Raw genomic sequence first — 19,787 nt, 5'->3', positions numbered from 1 at the left:
GCTGGGAGGACATAGGAAGGAAGGGGGCCGAGGGGGGAGGAGGGACCGGGAAGAGTAAGCTCCTGCCTTCTACACTTGATCCTGGGAGGCCAGCTAGAACCTAAGGGTGCATCCCCCCTCCACCATCCCCAGAGTGGAAGGGTCAGGGCCAAGACAAGGCTCTGGCAGCCCCTCAGCTGGCCCTGTACCCAGTACCAGGAGAATGTTGTCAGCTGCAGGACGTTGGCTCAAGTTGAAGCAAGAGTCCCAGAGGCTCCTAGCAGAGGCGAGAGAGAAGTGGAGCCAGCTGTATCAGCTTGAGCCTGGGGAGGATCCAGCCTTGCTTGAGACCCTGACCTCTAGGTAAGGCCTGCTCTACCGTCATTCTGCTCCAAAATAGGACTGTCCCTTGTATAAAGAATAATATAGAAACACAACAAAACTCCCTGATGTGACCGCCTGAAATTCCTCCATTAGTTATATATTAGTTTGGGTCAAGCATTGCCCCTCTGTGCTAGGCTGAATGGTTCCCTGAAGATGTCCACGTCCTCATCCCTTGAATTGTCACCTTACATGGTAAAAGGGACTTTGCAGATATGATTAAGTGAAGGATTTTGAGATGGGAGATTATTCCGGACTATCCTGGGGTGCCCAGCGTAACCACAAAGCTCCCTATGAGGAGGCAGAAGGGTCAGCTAGATGGGGGCAATACGCGTATTTCCCTGGGAAGGAAACACATCAAGAACTTGAAATTTCAGCCTGAAATAGTTTATAAAACACCCCCCCAACCCTCCCCCACATCAGAGTCAGGAGGCCTTCTTCTATCTGCTGGCACTGGGCCTCTGATGGAACACAGGGGGGACATAGGAGAGGAGACAGAGTATAAAGGGACCGAAGTGAAAGAAGCAAGGCAGAACTTGCTTCATTCTGCAGCCTTGGGTCAGGCCTTGTTTCACCACCTGTTGCCCTGACTCTGCCATCCTGGCTTCCTCTCCAAGGGTCACCTTGTTGAGACCCTGCCCTCAGGGAGCTGACTGTGTCATCTGCTATTTCAAGGGGCCACCAAATGCAGCTACCTGACCCTTAGTATTAGCTGTAGATTAACCTTCTCCCAGGTGGCACTCCCAGAATCCTTTGCTCCAGCCACCTCCTTAAACCCTCTGACCAGAGATAGGAAGAGGTTCTCCCAGGTTTTCTGAATTCAGTTATAAATATTGGAGATTTGTTAACCATAACAATGATGAGGAGGATGATTAGAATAACGGTGGTGCTCCTTACCTGAACAAGGCAGGGTATAAATATGTATAAATAAGTAAATAGCTACTAGATACCATGCGACAGCTTCCTGTGTGCTATCCTGTTCAATCAACCTAGTTGGGAAGTTTCAGTATTCCTATATGATGGGTAAGGAACTGAGGCACAGAGAGGTTATGTGACTTTCAAAAGGACACACAGCTAGTTTGTGAGAGGACTGTAGTTTCAGCCCAGGTCTGACTTCAGAGCCCATGCCTTTAACTACCACACTATTCTACCGGCTAAGAGTGTTTTAAACTAAAAATGATGCCTTCATGTTTCTTTTTTTTTTATTGGGGAGGGGAACAGGACTTTATTGGGGAACAATGTGTACTTCCAGGCCTTTTTTCCAAGTCAAGTTGTTGTCCTTTCAATCTTAGTTGTGGAGGATGCCGTTCAGCTTCAAGTTGTTGTCCTTTCAGTCTTAGTTGTGGAGGGTGCAGCTCATCTCCAGGTCCAGTTCCCGTTTCTAGTTGCAGGGCCGGCAACCTTGTGGTTGAGAGGACACGCTCCAACCAACTGAGCCATCCTGGAGCTCAGTGGCAGCTCAGCTCAAGGTGCCATGTTCAATCTTAGTTGCAGGGGGCGGAGCCCACCATCCCTTGCATGACTTGAGGAGTTGAACCAGCAACCCATGTGGGAATCGAACCAGCAGCCTTCGGAGTTAGGAGCATGGAGCTCTAACCGCCTGAGCCACTGGGCCAGCCCCCATGTTTCATTTTTTTAATCAAGCAAGAGCATTCTAGGGATGGGAATGTTTGGGGTAGGTGGCAGAAGGATGGGTGGAGTGGTATGGGAGGAGGGCATGTGACGTGCGTGAGGGGCCTGTCAACTGGTTGCCACTAAACAAGGGGGCTTAATAAAGTGGCAGACTGAGGCCAGATTACTTTAATCAAAACATTAATAGCTTTGGCTTTAACATTACATCTTAGAAATCGAAATTGAATTTTACTATCTTTTCCAAATGCGGTTTAATTTTTGGCCAACTTTATGACATTTTGCTGATTTTCTCAAATAGCTTTGCATTGTTGCAAGTAATTCAAAGCAAGTTTTAAGACCAGAGACTATTTTTAATGTGATTTCAAGTTGGCAGGCATCAAGACTTAGTGGAAAGCATGCAGGGGCTTGATGCACCTCAGGAGACCTGGGTTAGTCCCAGACTTGCTGTTTAGGTCTATGTAGGCATGCAGAATCCTTGCTGTACATTCAGATAAGGTGTCAGGGTTGAAGCTGAGAAACGTGGAAGATTTTTTTTTTTTTACAGGCTTCAGCTCTAGGTCCAGACCTGTTTGCTAGGTATAGCGGGTAAGAAGTTCTGATTCTGTGGTAAGTGCTGCAGGCCTTTGCACAGGGCCAGCTGGGAAGGGCAGGGGCACCTGTGTCTTGGCATCTGACCTCTGTTTGCCTGAGTCCTAGGCAGCTCTAGCAACTGGTCCCCTCAATCCCTGGGGAACTCCAGAGGGTAGGCCTGGGGTGACTAGAGAAAACTCCGGGCCCAACCTGCCCACACCCTAAATGAGGACAGACTGATGTAGGACCACAGATTGTCAGAGCAGAAGGAGACACAGACTCGCTGTCCCTGAGGGTCACACACTGGACATGGGCTTATTACCCTGAATAAGAATCCCCAGAGATGTTGGCATAAAAACAGACACATAGATCAATGGAACAGAATAGAAAGCCCAGAAATCAACCCACACATATATGGTCAATTAATTTATGACAAATGAGCCAAGAGTATATGATGGGAGAAGGACAGTCTCTTCAATAAATAGTATTGGGAAAACTGGACAGCCACATGCAAAAGAATGAAACTCGACCATTATCTTATACCATACACAAAAATTAACTCAAAATGGATTAAAGACTTGAATGGAAGGCCTGAAACCATAAAACTCCTAGAAGAAAACAAGCAGTAACCTTCTTGACACAGGTCTTGGCAATGATATTTTGGATATGCTACTGAAAGCAAAAATGAATAAGTGTGAGCCAATCAAACTAAAAAGCTTCTGCACAGCAAAGAAACCATCAATAAAATGCAACCTAATGAATGGGAGAAAATATTTACAAATCATGTATCTGATAAGGGGTTAAAATCCAAAATATATAAAGAACTCAAACAACTCAATAGCAAAAAAACCCAATCTGATTGAAAAAATAGGCAGAAGATCTACACAGACATTTTCCCAAAAAAGACACACAGATGCCCATGCTCAAAAGGTACATGAAAAGGTGCTTCAGCATCACTAATCATCAGGGAAACACAAATCAAAACCACAATGAGATATCACCTCTCACCTGTCAGAATGGCTGTTATCAAAAAGAAGAAATAAGTGTTGGCGAGGATGTGGAGAAAAAGGAACAATGTTATTCTGTCAGTAGGATTGTAAATTGGTGCAGCCACTATGGAAAACAGGATGGAGGTTCTGTTTAAAAAGTTAAAAATAGAACTACCATATGATCCAGCAATTCCACTTCTGGGTATTTATCCAAAGAAATGAAAACACTAATTAAAAAAGATATATACACCCCCATATTCATTGCAGCATTATTTATGATAGCCAAGGTACAGCAACAACCTAAGTGGCCATCAATAGATGAATAGATAAATATATATGTATGTGTGTGTGTGTATGTATATATATATATATATATATATATATATATATATATATATATATATATATATATAATGGAATATTATTCATCTATAAAAAAGAATGAAATCTTGCCATTAGTGACAATATGAATGGACCTCAAGGACATCATGCTAAGTAAAATAAGTCAGACAGAGAAAGACAAATACGGTATGTTCTCATATGTGGAATCTAAAAATAAAAACCAAGTTCACATATACAGAGAATAGATTCGTGGTTGCCAGAGATGGCGGTAGGGGTTGGGGGGTGGGTATGGGAGAAATGGGTGAAAGGGGTGGATAAAAAACAATTTTAAAAAGGAATCCCAAGAGAGCTTCTTATAAGAACAAAACAGATTCCTAGGAGCCGCCAAGTTGGACTCTCTGAATCAGATAATCCAGGAGAGGGGCCTGGCACTTTCCAACAAACTTCCCAGGGGATTCTCATGAATAGCAGCCAGGTCTAATCTCTCCACTTTTCTTGGGTAAACTGAGGCCCAAAGAGGTCTTCAGCCAGTCATCAACAGGACCAAAAATCTGAAATTAGATCTTTGGACCAACAGTCAGATGTTCTCTCCACACCGAGACCAGGAGCCTACTGGACCCAAAAGAATTGCACATCTTTTTTTTGGTTTTGTTTTAATTTTCTTAAAATCAAAGTTACTAATGCACACAGTTTAAAGAGTTAAAAACAGGTAGTTTTACAAGGCTTGTATGAAAAAACACAGCTCCTCATCCATGCTCCCCCATCAGCCCCTCCCCATAGGCAACCATTTTCAACTTTTTAAGGTCATTCATTTGGTATTGAAGGAAACCAGAATGTGACTCCAAAATGTGCTTCTTTGACATAAAAATTATTTTGAGCTGAAGCCAGTTAAGAAGCAGCAAATGCAAGAAAAGCTCTTCCTACCCTTCTTTGTCTAAAGAAGGATATAAATTCCCTTTGCCTGGAGATAGATTCTTATCCTCCTAGGTTTGCGCCAGAGGAATCTGCAAACAAACCTTACTCAATTAGTTCCCTCCCATATATCTACCTTCCAACAATATGCCATGCTTAGAAGCCTAAAACTGATTTCCTTTATCCTGTTATTTCTCTACAAATGTGCTCTTTGTTGAAGATGCTATATAAGCCGGATTCTAAGCTTCTGCTTTGAGTTACTTTTCATTGAGGTTTCTCCCCCATGATGCGTGCTGTATGCCTTAACAAACTGTTTGTTTTTCTCCTGTGAATCGGTCCAGCTGAAAACCTAAGATGGATCAAGTTTTGCGTCCCCTATAGTATTTGCTCTCACCCTTGGTATTGTTTGCATTTTTACAATGAGCATGCATCGCTTTGTCATTCTTATGTGGTCTACAGTTAGAAGGGATTGTCAGGTCTAGCATCGGTTTGGGATGCCCAGGCATCGCAGTGCCCAGTGGTCACTGGGCACAGGCCACCAGCTCCTCCAGGGCTTGCTCTTGGTGATTGCCATGGACCAGCAGCACCTCCTTGATCCGGTCCTGTTGGAAGCCCATGTCGCTGAACTGTGCCCAGAGGCGCAGGAATTCCCCTGCCTGAGAAAGGGGAGGCAGAGAGTGCAGTGGGAACTCGGGGAGGCTTGGCCTTCAACCTGGGGAACCCCCTGCCTGGTGCCCTCTGTATCCACTCCCAGAAAGCCGTGGCCCCCTCAGGCCAGGTGGCCCTGCTCCTGGGCAGCACCTGCATTTTCCCCGGACTTCTGGGGTGACGTGGGTTCAGATCTCCCTTTCTGTACCAAGGATGGAGGCCCCAGCCTGGCCACGGGCTCAGTCCTGGTTTTACTCCCCTCCTCCAGCTCACTCCTGACTGTATGTGCTTGGGTGCTGGGGCAGAAAGAAGGAGGCCAAATACTGGTGGTCAGGGGATACACAGCCTGGGGTCTCTGCCCAGGCCCCAAACCCTGCCGAGGTATCACATAGCATAGCCTCCACTTTCCTTCCTTCTCTGGCCCCAGTGCGTGAAACCTCCCTGTTTCTCCTCCCTCCCTCCTCCTCTGTATCTCTCCCACCCCCATGTCTCTCCTTCAGCCTCTGTGAAGAGCTTCTCAGCGAGCCTGCACCAGCTGCTGATTGTGGACAGGTCATATTCAGTGGGCACTCAGAATGTACTCCTGGGCCCAGAGCTGCCTGTTTTCTGGGTTGCAGGCAGGTGGCAAACTCCTCGAGCAGAGTTCAGGCCTCTTTGTGCTGCCTGTGGCTCCTATCTGGGTGTCTAACAAAACGGTGGCATTCAATAACACTTTTTGTATTGATTCATCTAAATAACACAAAAGCCTTGCCTCCAGTTTCCCTCCCCACCCTTACCCCTCTCCTTCCCACGCTTCATCTCCCTTGGCTGTCTCCTTCTCCCCAGGGCTGAACAAGCAGGCTACCTCCTTATGGCCCCCAGGCTGGCTCTGGCGCTGTGCGCCCCTGCACGCCAGGCTACTGTGTGTGTGACCCCTCCTCCCTGCCCCTGCAGCTCAGGCAGGCAGCCTGCTGACCTGGCTCTCCGAGAACTGAAACATCTCCATGGCCTCCTCCACCAGGCCCTCGTCATAGCCCTGCTGCAGCAGCCGGTCGCAGGCGCTGAGGTAGCTGAGAAACTGGTACGGAAAAGGGCAAAGAAGGAGGGGTGGTAAGAGGAAAGGCAGGGCAGCAGATGGGGTAGAGTAGGCAGCTGAGGACCCCATTAAGGCCTGAGCTCGGGCCAGGCTGATCAGCCAACTCCTGGCATACAACATGGCCCCAGAAAGCCCATGAGTCAATAGAAGAGGGATAGAGGTCTCCTGTAGGGACCTGCAGACAGGTGGACAGCAAATCCTCAACAACTGTCCCAAACTGCAGGCTGGAATCCAGGAAAAGGGCTGTCAGGGTGAGCTAAGGTGTTCCCAGAACCCAAGTGGGGAGTGTCTCACCCACCACCACCCCCAACCTGCTCATCTTCCCTAGAGAGCACCCACCTGTGTGAAGGTGACTCCTTACTCATCCACACCAGAGCACCCCCACCCCACCCCCAGACAAATACGAGGTCGAATTAAGTTCATGAACCTGTTGCAACGATATTGCTAATCTTTTTTGATATCAGAGGGATTATTCATGATGAATGTGTACCAACTGGAAAGTTAACCAAGTTTACTATTTGGAAGTGCTGAAAAGGCTGCATGAAAAAGGTAGACAAAAATGACCTGAACTTCTTGCCAACAATTCCTGGCTCTTGCATCACGACAATGCACCAGCTCACAAGGCACTGTCTGTGAGGGAGTTTTTAGCCAGTAAACAAATAACTTTATTGGAACACCCTCCCTACTCACCTGATCTGGCCCCCAATGACTTCTTTCTTTACCCGAAGATAAAGGAAATATTGAAAGGAAGACATTTAGGTGACATTCAGGACATCAAGGGTAATACGACGACAGCTCTGACGGCCATTCCAGAAAAAGTTCCCAAATTGCTCTGAAGGGTGGACTGGGCACTGGCTTCGGTGCATAGCTTCCCGGGGGGAGTACTTCGAAGGTGACCATAGTGATATTCAGCAAAGTACGTAGCACTTTTTCTAGGATGAGTTCGCGAACTTAATTGTCTGGTCTCGTACATCTCTGCCACCCAGGGCTGCAAGAGCCCCCACTATGCTACAGTCCTGCACAGGTGCTGGAACGGGGAAGAGACAGACGAGGATCCCGCGGGGCGGATAACCTGTGCAGGTCACTACCTGCTTAGTCCTCAGGGGCTGCTTTTGCCCTCAGGATCAAGTGCTGCCTCCCAACTAGGACCGAAAGGCCTGTTCCTGCCCATCAGTCACCTCAGCTCCTCCCCCAATCCCCTGGGTCTCTGCATATCTGGCTCCCTTGCCAAGGCCAGCCTCACTCCTCTTGCCTGGGACCCTCTCTGCCCCGTTTCCAAGGCGCCATGCCTGGTGCTTCCCCTACCACAGCACATACAATTTTGTCTTTCTCATCTCGCTCATCCACTAACTTTTTGCTCCATGAGGGAAGGGTTGTGTCAGTCTTATTCACCACTGTGTCCTCAGCACCCAGCATGGCAGGCAGAGGGACTCAATAAATACATGCTGTGATGTAAAGTGAATTAAAAGCCACCTTTAAAGAGCTCACAGCTCAGTGGGGGAGATAAACCAGATATGGGAAACTGTGAGTGCCAGGCAAATCAAAGCAGGATTTATAGGGAGTTGGTGCCAAATAAAGGCTTCAGACCACAAGAATTATGGGTATACATGGAGAAGAAACAGGTTGGGTTTCTGCAGACTGTCAGAGCTGGGCAGAAAGCACGGATAATATAGACTAATGGTTTTCAAACTGTTTTAGCTTCTAAGCTGTCCAAGCACCTGCCCCAGGATACACAGACCTTGTTCTGAGCACATTTGGAAAACCACCCAGCCAAGCCCTCCTTGCACAGTTGAGGAAACTGAGGTCCAGGCAGGGTGGGCAGCCCCAGTTAGGATGACCCTGAAGGCCCGTTAATTCTCCAGAGCTGTGGGCTTGGCTGACACTGTGGTTGGGTCTACACAGCTCACCTCCATCTACTCACTCCTGCGTCTGTCCACTTCCTTCTCCAGGAGCTGAGCCCAAGGGTCTTCTTAACAACTACCCTGCATGCCAAGCTCCATCAGAGTCTGCTTCCTGGGGAACCCAACCTACAACAGTGGTTTTTATGTACCTTGTTTTCCACCATGGCACCTAACTGCATCTAAACACCCAGGAAGTGCCCCATAAAACTGTTCACCAGATGGATGGATGGATGGGTGAACAGAAAGAGAGAGAAGTGGATATGGGTATGGGTAAACCATTAGTTGAGGGAAGTGGTTAGAGCTGCGCCATCCAATATGTTAGCAAGTAGCCATATGTGGCTATTTTAATTTAAATTTAAATTACAATTAAAATTCTCAGTCACACTAGCCACATTTCAAGTAACCACACATGGCTAGTGGATACTGTGTTGGACAACATAGGTATGAAACGTCTCTCTCACTCCAAAAAGTTCTATTGGGCAGTTCTGGAGAGATTCTTGGCTGCCCAAAGCTCCAGCACCCTGTATTTGGGGCAAAGACCAGGATAGGAATAGAATATTGAGACTCCCCAAATGGACATGAGGATTCCTGATAAACTGCTATGGAGAAGGTAGTATTAGGGTCTTTAAACTTGTTCACAATCCCCAATAATTAATGTCAGGGTGAGATTCTGCCTCTAAAGAGAAGGAAGCAAATTTATTTAAATTAAAGATAAAATCACGTGACCACTCGCCTGGCTCCAGCTCCACAGCCCCCAGCTCTGGGCCCCCCACTCCTCTGGGCCCCCCACTTGCCTGTCTCCAGCTCACAGCCCCCAGCTCTGGGCCCCACTCACCTGGCTCAGGCTCTGCCGCCCTGTCTTCTGCAAAGCCATGATGGCCCTGTGCGTGGGATACCCCAGGGCGACCACTGGCCCAATGAGGTCTTGCTCCTCTTGGCTCAGGGCGGATAGCAGGTCAGCAGAATCAGGGTACAATCTGTGGGTGATGAGAGACTGGGGTGCCTGCCCAAGAGGTGGCAGGCAGGTATATGGGCTGAGGGGCTGAAAAAAAGACAAGCTGATGTGTCATTTATCACTGGAGACAATACCTGGCTGGGCAGGACATTTTTAAAGGTGCCTTTGCATGCCATCTTCTATACATAGTGTAGGGGCTAATACTGTGGAGAGTTTGGAGTCCTGAAGACCCGGGTTCAAATCTCAGCTTTCTACTGTTTACTCAATTTACTCATGTGTAAAATGGAGGACACTATACTAGATACCTCAAGGTTTGTTCCAAGGCTTAAATGAGAATGTGAGAAAACTGATTAGCAAAGAGCCTGGCAACAGAAACTGCCAGTACATGATAATATTTCATTTATTGCTTAGAATAACTCTGCAATAGAAATATGATAGGTCCATCCTGTTATCCCATTTTACAGATATTGAAATCAAGGTTCAGAGAAGTGAACGACCTGGTAAATAACACACATTTGGGACCTGAACCTACTTAGTATCAAATCCAGGGTTCTTTACCCCATACCTAGGGGGATCTTCCCAGCCAGACCTCCTCCCTTCTTGAATTTAGATGGGCTGAGGCTTGGCAGGGCATGGAGCCGGGTAGAAACTGGGCACAGCTATGGTGCTGGGGAGACCCCCACAGACTCTGGGCTAAGGTGAGTGACTTCAAGGCATTTCAATCGGTCTGGCAGGCATTACCCCTAACTCTTCCCCCATGAAGAAGCACTTGTCTGCCAGCCCTGAACGCACCACCTCGTCCCCTCCTCCCTAAGGAAAGCCTAGCTGCTGCCCTGGCTCCTGGGGCTGTGTGTGTGTGTGTGTGTGTGTGTGTGTGTGTGTGTGTATGACACAAATGAATTCCCCACACATTCCCATCTGCACTCAGGGGTTTCTCTACCATGACCTCACCCTTGAGTCTGCCCTTTATCCACAGAGTAGAAAACATCCAAGTCTTAGGATCTGAGTCTACTCTTGTGACCTTGAAAAAGATTCCTAGCTGCTTTTTGCCTCAATTTCCTCCTCTACAGAACATCTGCCCCGATCCCCCCCCAACCCTCCCCCCCCCCACGCCCCATGTTGTTGCTAGAGTTAATTTAAAGTAGACAAGACAAGAGCCATCTTGGCATCAATGTCCGGTCCTTGATATGGGCGTGGCCGGTCAAGTTCACAGAGCCTCTTCTCTGTTTGCTCCTGTGGGAGGGTTACTGGCCCACGTTACAGGTAGAGAAGGGATGGTTCAGACCACTTCAGTGACGTGCCTAAGGTCACACAGCAGTAATGGGAAAGCTGGACCTCAGGTCTCTTTTGGATTTAATTTCACGTTGGCCTTATTCTTTTGCATCTCCTGGTCTGCCTGTGGGACTGCTGGGGGCGGAGAGCTGTGCCCAATTGCCACCTCCTGCAATCAGTCCTGACCTACCCCATCTGCTCTGGATCCAGGTTTTGTGGAGTTTGAGACTCACGCAATTTGGATCTCTTAAAGAAGAAAGACACGCAAGTGTGAGTATAAACTTCCAAGGTACAAGGCCTTGGAAGGAACAGAGTGAGGGGCCTGAGGCTTAAGCTTCACTGGTTTCATGGTCAGTTCCCTTCTGCTCCTGGTTCTTCTGGGAGCACGTACTCCATCCTGAAGTCTCCCCAGACTGCAGCAACCCTCACCCGTCTCTCAGCACCTGACCCCTCCCACCACACAAGGCAGCACCGCCTTGCCCCACACCCCCTTGGCCAGCTCTCCTTGTCCTGTGGTTTTGATCTTGTCTCTTCCAACCCAGTGTCCCGCAGGAATTAACGGACCGTGACTATTGCTTGATTGAGCCTCCAGCTCACCCCTTCTACCGCAAGCCTTGCCCACTGGGAAGCCCTAGGTTTGAGTCACATTCATTACTTCAACAGACATTCATTGAGCACCCCCTATGGGCCAAGTCTGCTGCTGGGTGCTCTGAAATGAATGCGATCCAGTCGCTGCCCTAAAAGAACTCATATTCCCCTGGAAGAGACACACAGCTACTGAATAATTACAGTTATGCGCCTTGTGCCCTAAGAGGCAAAGCAGGCACAATGGGAAACGGAATGGGGGCCCTCGGAGCAGGGAAGATTCTGGCAAAGGGTCGCAGTTAGACTACTAGCGTGATCCAGGACCAGGTGAGACCAGGAAAAGGTAGGGAGGAGGAATGCGAAGAGGAGGGGACTGAGGCTGGGGACCCCGACTATGACTATGGGGCCTCACCGCTGAGCTGCAGCCTTGGCTGAGAGGGCAGGTTCCTTACCGCGACCGTGGGCTTGTGGCTCCGCGGGGGCATGGCGCCAGCTGTGGAGAGCCGCGGGGGTGGCGCGGGTGCACTGGCGAGTGGGGGCGTGGGGTCCACGGGCAGCGCCGAGCTGGGGCAGAGGCTCAGCGCCCGGTGACGGATGCGGTGCAAGAGGGCGCGGGGGCGGGCGGCCGTCCTGCCCTCGGAGAGCCGCCGCCGCGCCCCCGCCAGCTCTGATCTCACTCCGCGCAGCACGTCCAGCGAGCACCCGTGATGGCCCCGGCTGGGGCTCCCTGGAGTGCTGGGCTGGGGGCTGCAAGGACCCGGCTTTTCCTCGCTAGCAGAGGAGGCTTCTTCCTCTTCCTCCTCCTCTTTCTCAGGCGGCTCTTGGGGTCGGGTCTCAGGGCCTTCGGCTAAGGCAGGCGCAGGCAGCAGCCCGCGTTCGGGGCCGACCAGCAAGAGCCAGGCGGGAGGGGCTGACGCGGTCCCGGGGACATCACATTGGAACTTGCAGGGTTCCCGGAGGACAGCCTCCACCCAGAAGAGTGTCCTTCTCTCCAGGCTGAAGTCGTGCTGCCGAGAGAAGGCAACGTGAGACGTTTGGTCAAACAAACTAGGGCCCGGGGCACACCCCTACCCCGGGTCTCCCCGACCCTGCTCAGCCAAAGACTTGCCAGACCTGCACGACTTCCGATTCTGAGCCCCAAGCAGCCATCACAGCCCACGCTTACCCTCGGTTTTAGCTAGCACTGTGGTGGATGGCTATCAATAAACGTTTAATGGCAAACTCTGCATGAGGGATTAAGTGAGGAACAGGTTAAGAGAATGAAATGTAGTGAGACCTTGTATCTAAGTCCCTTTGCCATTCAGTATGTAATTGAACGATAGCGGCTTAAAAACTTTCTCCAATAAAATTTGTTCTTAGCAAAGAAGCTTTCACTTGAGCCCAGCACCATTTGCCAGAGAACAGTCAGCCTTGGAGGCCTGCCCAGGCACATAAACCTCCCTACCGAGTAATACCTGCGCCCACCCCTTTTGCTGCCATCTGAAGTTACTTTGGGACCCAGGAAATGTAAAACGCGCTAATCTTTGTTGAACCCTACTTAGTAGGTTCTAGTGTTATTCCCATTTCCAGATTGTGAAAATTAGGTTCAGAAAATACAATTTTTGCGAGGGGTCAGATTGGTGGTGAGCGGCTGAGCTGGGAGTCCTCTGTCCATCTGACTGTCATGCTCTCTCCACTGCATATCCAGACACCTGAAAAAGCAATCTGGGGCGCACATAAATACTCTAACTTGAGAGTTTATAAATGAGGCAAAAATACAATATTCCTGTTGCCTACCTTTAAAATTAAGAACCAGAAATAAAGAATGCCATTAAAAATATTTAAAGGCAATTTCAATGCTCTATGATGGCCAATTAAGGAAGAAAGAGGCTGGGGGAAGAGGTGTGTGTGTGAGGGAAAGGGGAGACAGACAGACACAGACGCACTAGATCATCGGCACTGTCCCCTCCCACCTCTGACATTGCTGAGAGGAACCTAACATAGCTGTCCCGGTGTGGCTCCCTGACTGAGGTCAAGGACTGCATTTTGTTCCTCTGTATCCTCAGGGCCCAGGGCAGACCTGGCACAGAGTGGACATTAGCAAGTGTGTGCAGAATAAGTGGTTAGAGAAAGAGATTGGAGTGAAATAGGCAAGTTGTAAAAAATAGAGGTGGGAAAAAGACAAACTTCAGAACTGATGAGACAGACTTGTAGAGAAAGAGACTAAGAGATAAAGAGACAGCCAGCAGGACTTAAGGGATAAAATGATACAAAGACCCAATAAAAATACCAACACATGTGATTTATGGAACTCATCAAGAATTCTACAGTTCATATGAAAAGCAAGTAAGGACAGCCAGGAACTCTCCAAAGACAAAAAGATAAATAAGGGGAGGCTGACCCTACCAGCTGTTTTATTATATTTTATTGTATTACAAAATATCCATAATTAAAACTATGGTACTGGCACAGATGAGGGTATGGGATAGAAAGTTCAGAAATAGCCCTTAATATCTATGGGGCTTTAGTAAATAATAAAGATGGCATCTCAAGCAATGGGAAAAAGAGGAATTAGTCAATAAATGGTGTTAGCTAGCTGGCAAAACAATTTTGGATGCATTCTCACATTATATACACAAGGATAATTCCAAAAGGATGAAAGATTCAAATGTGTGATATAAAACTACAAAAGCATTAGAAGAAAATAGGACAGAAATCCTTTATAATCTCAAGTGGGGAAAGGCTTTCTTACTCTGAATCAAAATCCAGAAGCCATAAAAGTGCACACAAGCACATGTGTAAAATCTGCATGCCGAATACACCCTATAAGCAAGGTCAAAGACAGATGACAAACTAGTGGGGGAGATAGCACTCACATCACAGACAAAGGGCTAAATTTACTACTATAGGGAGTGCCTAGAAATAGGTAAGAAAAAGACCAACAGCCCAGCAGGAGAATGGACAAAATATGGACAGTCCACAGAAAAGAAAATACAGATGGCTCTTAAACACAGGAAAAGCTGCTTAACCTCACTCATGATAAGAGAAGACAAAATAAAACTACACCAAGATACCATTCGCCTATTCCTTGGCAAAGACCCAAAGCCTGAGGATACTCAGTTGGAAGTGCAGATGATAAAGGCCTCTAGTAGGTGCCGGTTGGGATGTAAATCAGTATAACCCCTATGGAGGGCAATTTGGTAATATATTCAAACAAATTCAAAAGAACATTTGCATATACTCATTTCTTGCGGCATTGTCTGTAATGGTAAAAGACTGGGAAGAACCTAAGTGTCCATCGAGAGGGGATTCTGTTGTTAAAGTATGGTGCATCCATAAAATGCAATATTCTGCAGTGACAAACAAAACTGAAGAAGCTTTCTATGTACAGATATGGAAGATCTTAAAATATAACAAGTGGAAAAATCAAGAAGAACAGTGTATATGAAATGCTACCTTCGGTGTTAAAAAAAGGAAGAAATAGCTATATTTGCTTATATATGCACACATAATAATCTCTAGAAGAATACATTAAAAATGAGTAACAGAGGCCATCAGAGATGGGGTGCAGGTGGAGACCAGGGCAGATGGGAAGGTTAGTGGCAGGGTCAGCAAACTGCCTGGGGCCAAACTGACCCCCACCTTGCTTTTGTAAATAATGTGCTATGGGAACACAGCCATGCTCACTTTTTCCTTTCCCTAATGTCTATGGCTCTTTCCCTCAACAGCAGAGTTGAATAATTACCAGAGTTTTTACTACCTGGCCCTTTACAAAAAAATTTCGACCCCTGCTCTATACCATTTTATATATTTTTTTCAGTTTTAAATTGTGTGAATATATTTTCTCTCTTTAAAAAATTAAATGAGAGGTGGCCGGATAGTTCAGTTGGTTAGAGCGCGAGCTCTTAACAACAGGGTTGAAGGTTCAATTCCCGCATGGGATGGTGGGCTGCGCCCCCTGCAACTAAAGATTGAAAACAGTGACTGGACTTGGAACTGAGCTGCGTCCTCCACAACTAGATTGAAGGACAACGATTTGGAGCTGATGGGCCCTGGAGAAACACACTGGTCCCCAATATGCACCCAATTAAAAAAAAAGTGATTAATTAAAAAAAAGTTAAATGAAGGAAAATTAACTCTAATTAAAGGGAAACTATGAAACAACAAAACATAGACTTGCCGAGGCTTTTAAGTATGGAAGGAAGAGCCCCTAGGAAAAGAGCAGGGTAGAGGGGGTTCTGACAGACTTGTGTTGGAATCCTGGCTGTGTCACTCATAAGCCATGTGACCTTGGGGATCACTCAGGTGGGAGGTTTGGTTTCCTACGCCGTGGGGTAGGAATACGCAACTGCTAAAAGGATCATAAAAATGAGAGAGAAGAGTAAACATATAAAGAGGACCTAGCATGGGCCTGGCGCATAGCAGGTGCTCAATAAATGGTAGCTGTTATTATTTTTCTCTTTAGGCCACGTTAGCTTCGTCTGGTAATCTAATCACCATGTATAACATTGTTGTAAATGGAATACAGCTCAGTGAACTCAAAGGACTGATCAGGAGAGGCTGTAAATCATACTTGGAGTCTCGTGCTTCTCTATTTGTTAGTTTGGCCCAGCAGTTAAAGAAATGGAGGCTTAGGAAGGGAAACAGGCTTAAGAGAGTGCAGGTGCCCATCTTGAGAGCAGCGGGCAGAGCCAAGGTCAGCACATTGCTGGGACATTAGACAGGGACTTGGCAGAAGGGTGCCCATTTCTGCTATGAGGAGACTTCACCTTCAGAATAGCCTCTTTCCAGCTTGGCTTGAGCTCAGCAGGGAGGGGAAAAGTGTGATAATCCACCCCCACTGGAGCTAAGTAAAGCAAGTTCCTCTTTTGAACAACACAGGCCTACTGCCAGAGTGAGCCCACAGCACAGGCTGCCTGGGGACAGCGAGAGCTCCTGCCCCACAGAGCACGGGGCCCTGGACACTGTGCGCTGGGCCTTACAAAGTTTATTTCAGTTCTGGAAACTTCAGTCCTGAGGAGCCTCAGTGTAACTCCAGGGTCTGCAGATGAAGCAAACCTGCTCTTAGCATCCTGCTTCCGTGCCCGCAGGCCTCTCCGGCCCCTCTACCTGACCCTGTCCAGGCCTCTCCGTCCTGGACGGCGCTCTCAGCTCCGCCGTTCCAGCAACCTTCTTTTGCCTTCCGTCAATACCTGGCCTATGTCTCTCCTGTTCCAATCCTGACCTTAGCTAATACAAAATGATCTGGAGTCAGGACCTGGCTTTTAGTTTTGCCATTAACTTTGGACAAATCATGTCCTTTCTGTGGGCCTCAGGTTCCTCATGCTCAAAATGAGTGAGAGCGGAACTAGATGCTCAAACTTTTCTACAAAGCGCCCCTCAGACAGTGGAGATGAGCACACAAGAGTCTGAGGACTCAATCCCAAGAGGCCCAACACCAGCTCCACTGTTGTTGCAATCTTGTTTCATTTTTGAAAAATTCATGGGAATTTTATATTCTACCCCATGATACATCGGTTATAACATAAACGCCACAGGTTCCCCCTAAATCTTCAAGTCAACTTGACTCTCCAGGGAGTTAAATAGTCATGTTTATCCCGAGGCCGGATGTGATATGACCGCATACGCCAGGTGCGCTTCCCAGTGTGTGAGCCATGGGGCACGGGGTGCTTGAAAGGTGCTTCCAGGGAAGACGTGCTTTGGGCCTGGGGAATAGTAACACCTTCTAATGTGACCCAGGTAACTGTCTACATTTTAACAGAGAATTCTGGAGCTATTGCCCAAAGGAGTGATTCTAATGGTGGAATTTTAGACACGGGAGCAGGCTGATAAGGGAGAGAGCAACTGGAACCTCCTTGCAATGACTCTTAGTCACTTCATACAGGCAGCCTTCCAGTTATCCTAAGGCTAAAATAAGACCCACTAAGTAATCCCCATCACCAGGCAACCAGCCTTCTTCATGAAACACCTTTTCTTCTTGGGTTATGTCCAAACTCCCCAGACTATACCAGAGCAGGCCTGGCTGCCCTTTTAAATCAAGGAACAAGGTCCCAGAAGGCTCAGCCTCAGACCCACAGACCCAGGGATTGGGAGACAGACAGTCAGATACACTTACCATAGAACCCAGCAGAAGCTCCCTGCAGGCTGGGACACTGAGCTCTGGTCCAGGGAGGGGCTCTGTGCCTGTCACAAAGGCCTTGGGCACCTTGAATGGGACACCATCGAGGGCACTCATTCTATCAGAGGAGTGTGGAGAAGTGTGACCAGACTCGGGCAGGCCGTCTAGTGGCAGGGAGAGAGCGTCGTCCTGAGGACTGGGCCTCAAATGGCCTCAGCACTCTCCTGGGTAGTGAGTCCCACAAAACCAGAAAGGAAAAGGTGAAGTGGCCAGTGCTGGACGAGGGAGGAAATGAATAAAAACAAGGGCATTCAAACTGACAGAAATTGACTATTGCATGTTTAAGTCTTGCTCTAGACCATCATTTCCCAAAACACGATCTACGACTCTAGTTCTAAAGCATTGCATCAAAAGAGTTTTCACCTAGACGTTTAAGGAAGAAATATCAAATCACACAGATTCTTCCAGGAAAGAAGGACTACTTTCTAACTCGTTTTGATTTCAGCATCACCTTGATACCAAAACTGACAAGAAAATTAGAGGCCCATCTCTCATGAACATAAATGAAAAAAAATCTTAACAAAAATAATTATGGATAGAAAAATACAACACTGCCAGGTTGAGGTTTTTTTCAGGAATGAGAGATTGGCTTTCCAAAATCAATCAATGGAAATAAAGATAAATATCAATAGAAAATGAAAATTATATAATTATCTATTTCCACAGATGCAGAAAGAGTGCTTGATAAAATCAATACCTATTCATGATTTTAAGAAACAACAAAAAAACTTTTTCAGCAACTTAGGAATAGAATAGAATTTCCTTAACCTAATAAAGAATATCTCTAAAACAGCTAAAGCAAACACCCTACGTAATGGTGAAATACTGAAAGATATCCACAAAATCGGAATTGAGATAAGGATGTCCCCATCATCTCTTCTGTTCAACATTGTACTGGTGGTACTAGCCAGTGCAAAAAGAGAGGGGGAAAAAATAAAAGTTTGAGGATTGAGAAGAAAATAAAACCACCATTATTTCTATATGACATAATTATATGTCAAAAATCCAAAATAATCTATGAATAAAACTCTGAGAATTAGTTAACTTAGCAAGATCCCTTGATACAAGGTTAATATAAAAAAATCAATTATATCTCTATATGCAAGCAACAAACCATGTCCATAGATTGTAAAACTCACTAAAGATATCAGTTTTCCCTAAATTGATTTATAGATTCCAGGTATCAAAATTCCATCACGTTTTTTGGTGTAAATTGGAAAACTAATTCTAAAATTTATGTGAAATGCAAAGAGCCAAGAAAAGCCAAGACAATCTTGAAGAAGAAACAATATAGTTGTAAGATATCAAGACTTAGGCGTACTTTAAAGTTACAGGAATTAAGACAGTGTGGTACTCACATAAGAACTTACAAAGAGACCAGTAGAACAGAAAAGAAAGTCCAGAAACAGACACACACATATATAGATCCTTGATTTATGACCCTGCAGAGCAGTAGGAAAATGAAGGCCTTTTTAGTAAATGGTTCTGGATCAATTGGATAGCCACCTAGAAAAAAAAATCCTGACCTGTACCTCACATCATACAGAAAAATCAATTCTAGGTAGACTGTAGATCTAAATGTAAAAGGTAAAAAGTAAGTGTGAAAGGCAAAAAGGTAAAGCCTGAAGATAAAATTGGAGAACACAATCATAGTGTCAGAATGGGTAAACATTTCTTAAACAGGTTACAAAAAAGACTACGGTAATGGTAAAGGAAAATATGATCAATTGGGTTACATTAAAGTTAAGAACTTCCATTCATCAAAAGATGCCATTAAGAGAATAAAACATATATATATGTATATATATATATATACACACATATGTATATATATGTGTATATATATGTGCATATATATATATATATATATATACATATATATATCTCACAGAGTGGGAGAAGATATTTGCAGCATAAAGGACTCATAATCCAATATATACAGAGAACTTCTACAAATCAGTAAGAAAAAGACCCAACACAAAAATAGGCAAGAGATTTTATTAGGCACGTCACAAAAGAGGATATCCAAATAGCCAGTAAATATGTTAAGTTGCTTAAACCTCAGCCAATAGGAAAATGCAAAATAAAACAATGAGATGTCACCACACACACACACACACACACACACGCACACAAAGTTAAAATTCAAAAGCCTGACAATATCAAGGGTTGATGAGTGTGTGGACCATCAGGAACTCTTAGGCATTGTTGGTGAGAAAGTCAATTAATATTAGTCAACAGTACCTACCACAGCTGAGATCTAAGAATTAAAAACTCATTCACACTTAGCTTCTGGGCCTTTTGGCTATGATCAAGTGTAATATCTATTAGTCTAATAATATTCACAACATCCAGGGATTTGATTTTTTAAATGTATTTTAAACCACAT

At 46.3% G+C, this 19,787-nt stretch overlaps 1 protein-coding gene, 1 long non-coding RNA gene and 1 pseudogene across 3 annotated transcripts; 2 read left to right on the top strand and 1 right to left on the bottom strand.

Moving 5' to 3' along the window:
- The first annotated feature begins 44 nt into the window (after positions 1–44).
- LOC141570573 (uncharacterized) lies at positions 45–8,614 on the top strand. The gene is made up of 3 exons (XR_012494713.1): positions 45–342; positions 2,537–2,598; positions 8,478–8,614. It is a non-coding gene; the product is annotated as an uncharacterized LOC141570573 (long non-coding RNA).
- Positions 4,010–17,795, bottom strand: UBAP1L (ubiquitin associated protein 1 like). Of its 2 annotated transcripts, none has more exons than XM_019748689.2 (5): positions 17,336–17,795; positions 11,694–12,248; positions 9,265–9,432; positions 6,409–6,510; positions 4,010–5,461 (listed from the first exon to the last, which is right to left on the bottom strand). In XM_019748689.2, the coding sequence occupies exons 1-5, from the start codon at positions 17,453–17,455 to the stop codon at positions 5,327–5,329; spliced, it is 1,080 nt and encodes a 359-aa protein (XP_019604248.2). In that variant the 5' UTR covers positions 17,456–17,795; the 3' UTR covers positions 4,010–5,326. The 2 variants fall into 2 exon arrangements, with proteins under 2 accessions (XP_019604248.2, XP_019604247.2); XM_019748688.2 differs by having other exon boundaries at positions 4,013–5,461; positions 9,265–9,471; positions 17,336–17,780.
- A 1,888-nt stretch (positions 17,796–19,683) lies between these two features.
- LOC141570958 (U2 spliceosomal RNA) lies at positions 19,684–19,787 on the top strand (annotated as a pseudogene).

Source organism: Rhinolophus sinicus, linkage group LG03, assembly GCF_036562045.2.
Source record: "Rhinolophus sinicus isolate RSC01 linkage group LG03, ASM3656204v1, whole genome shotgun sequence".
Classification (NCBI taxonomy): Eukaryota; Metazoa; Chordata; class Mammalia; order Chiroptera; family Rhinolophidae; genus Rhinolophus; species Rhinolophus sinicus.
This window is presented reverse-complemented; position numbering and strand designations above follow the sequence as displayed.

What these genes read in the sequence shown, in the direction of transcription:
- UBAP1L (XM_019748688.2), bottom strand. Translation starts at nt 17,455, where the DNA reads ATGAGTGCCCTCGATGGTGTCCCATTCAAGGTGCCCAAGGCCTTTGTG. An exon ending in GCCACAAGCCCACGGTCGCG is followed by an intron (nt 9,472 to 11,693) that starts GTAAGGAACCTG and finishes TCTTTTTTTCAG; the next exon opens with CCCCTCAGCCCATATACCTG. An exon ending in GGCGGCAGAGCCTGAGCCAG is followed by an intron (nt 6,511 to 9,264) that starts GTGAGTGGGGCC and finishes TTTCCGTACCAG; the next exon opens with TTTCTCAGCTACCTCAGCGC.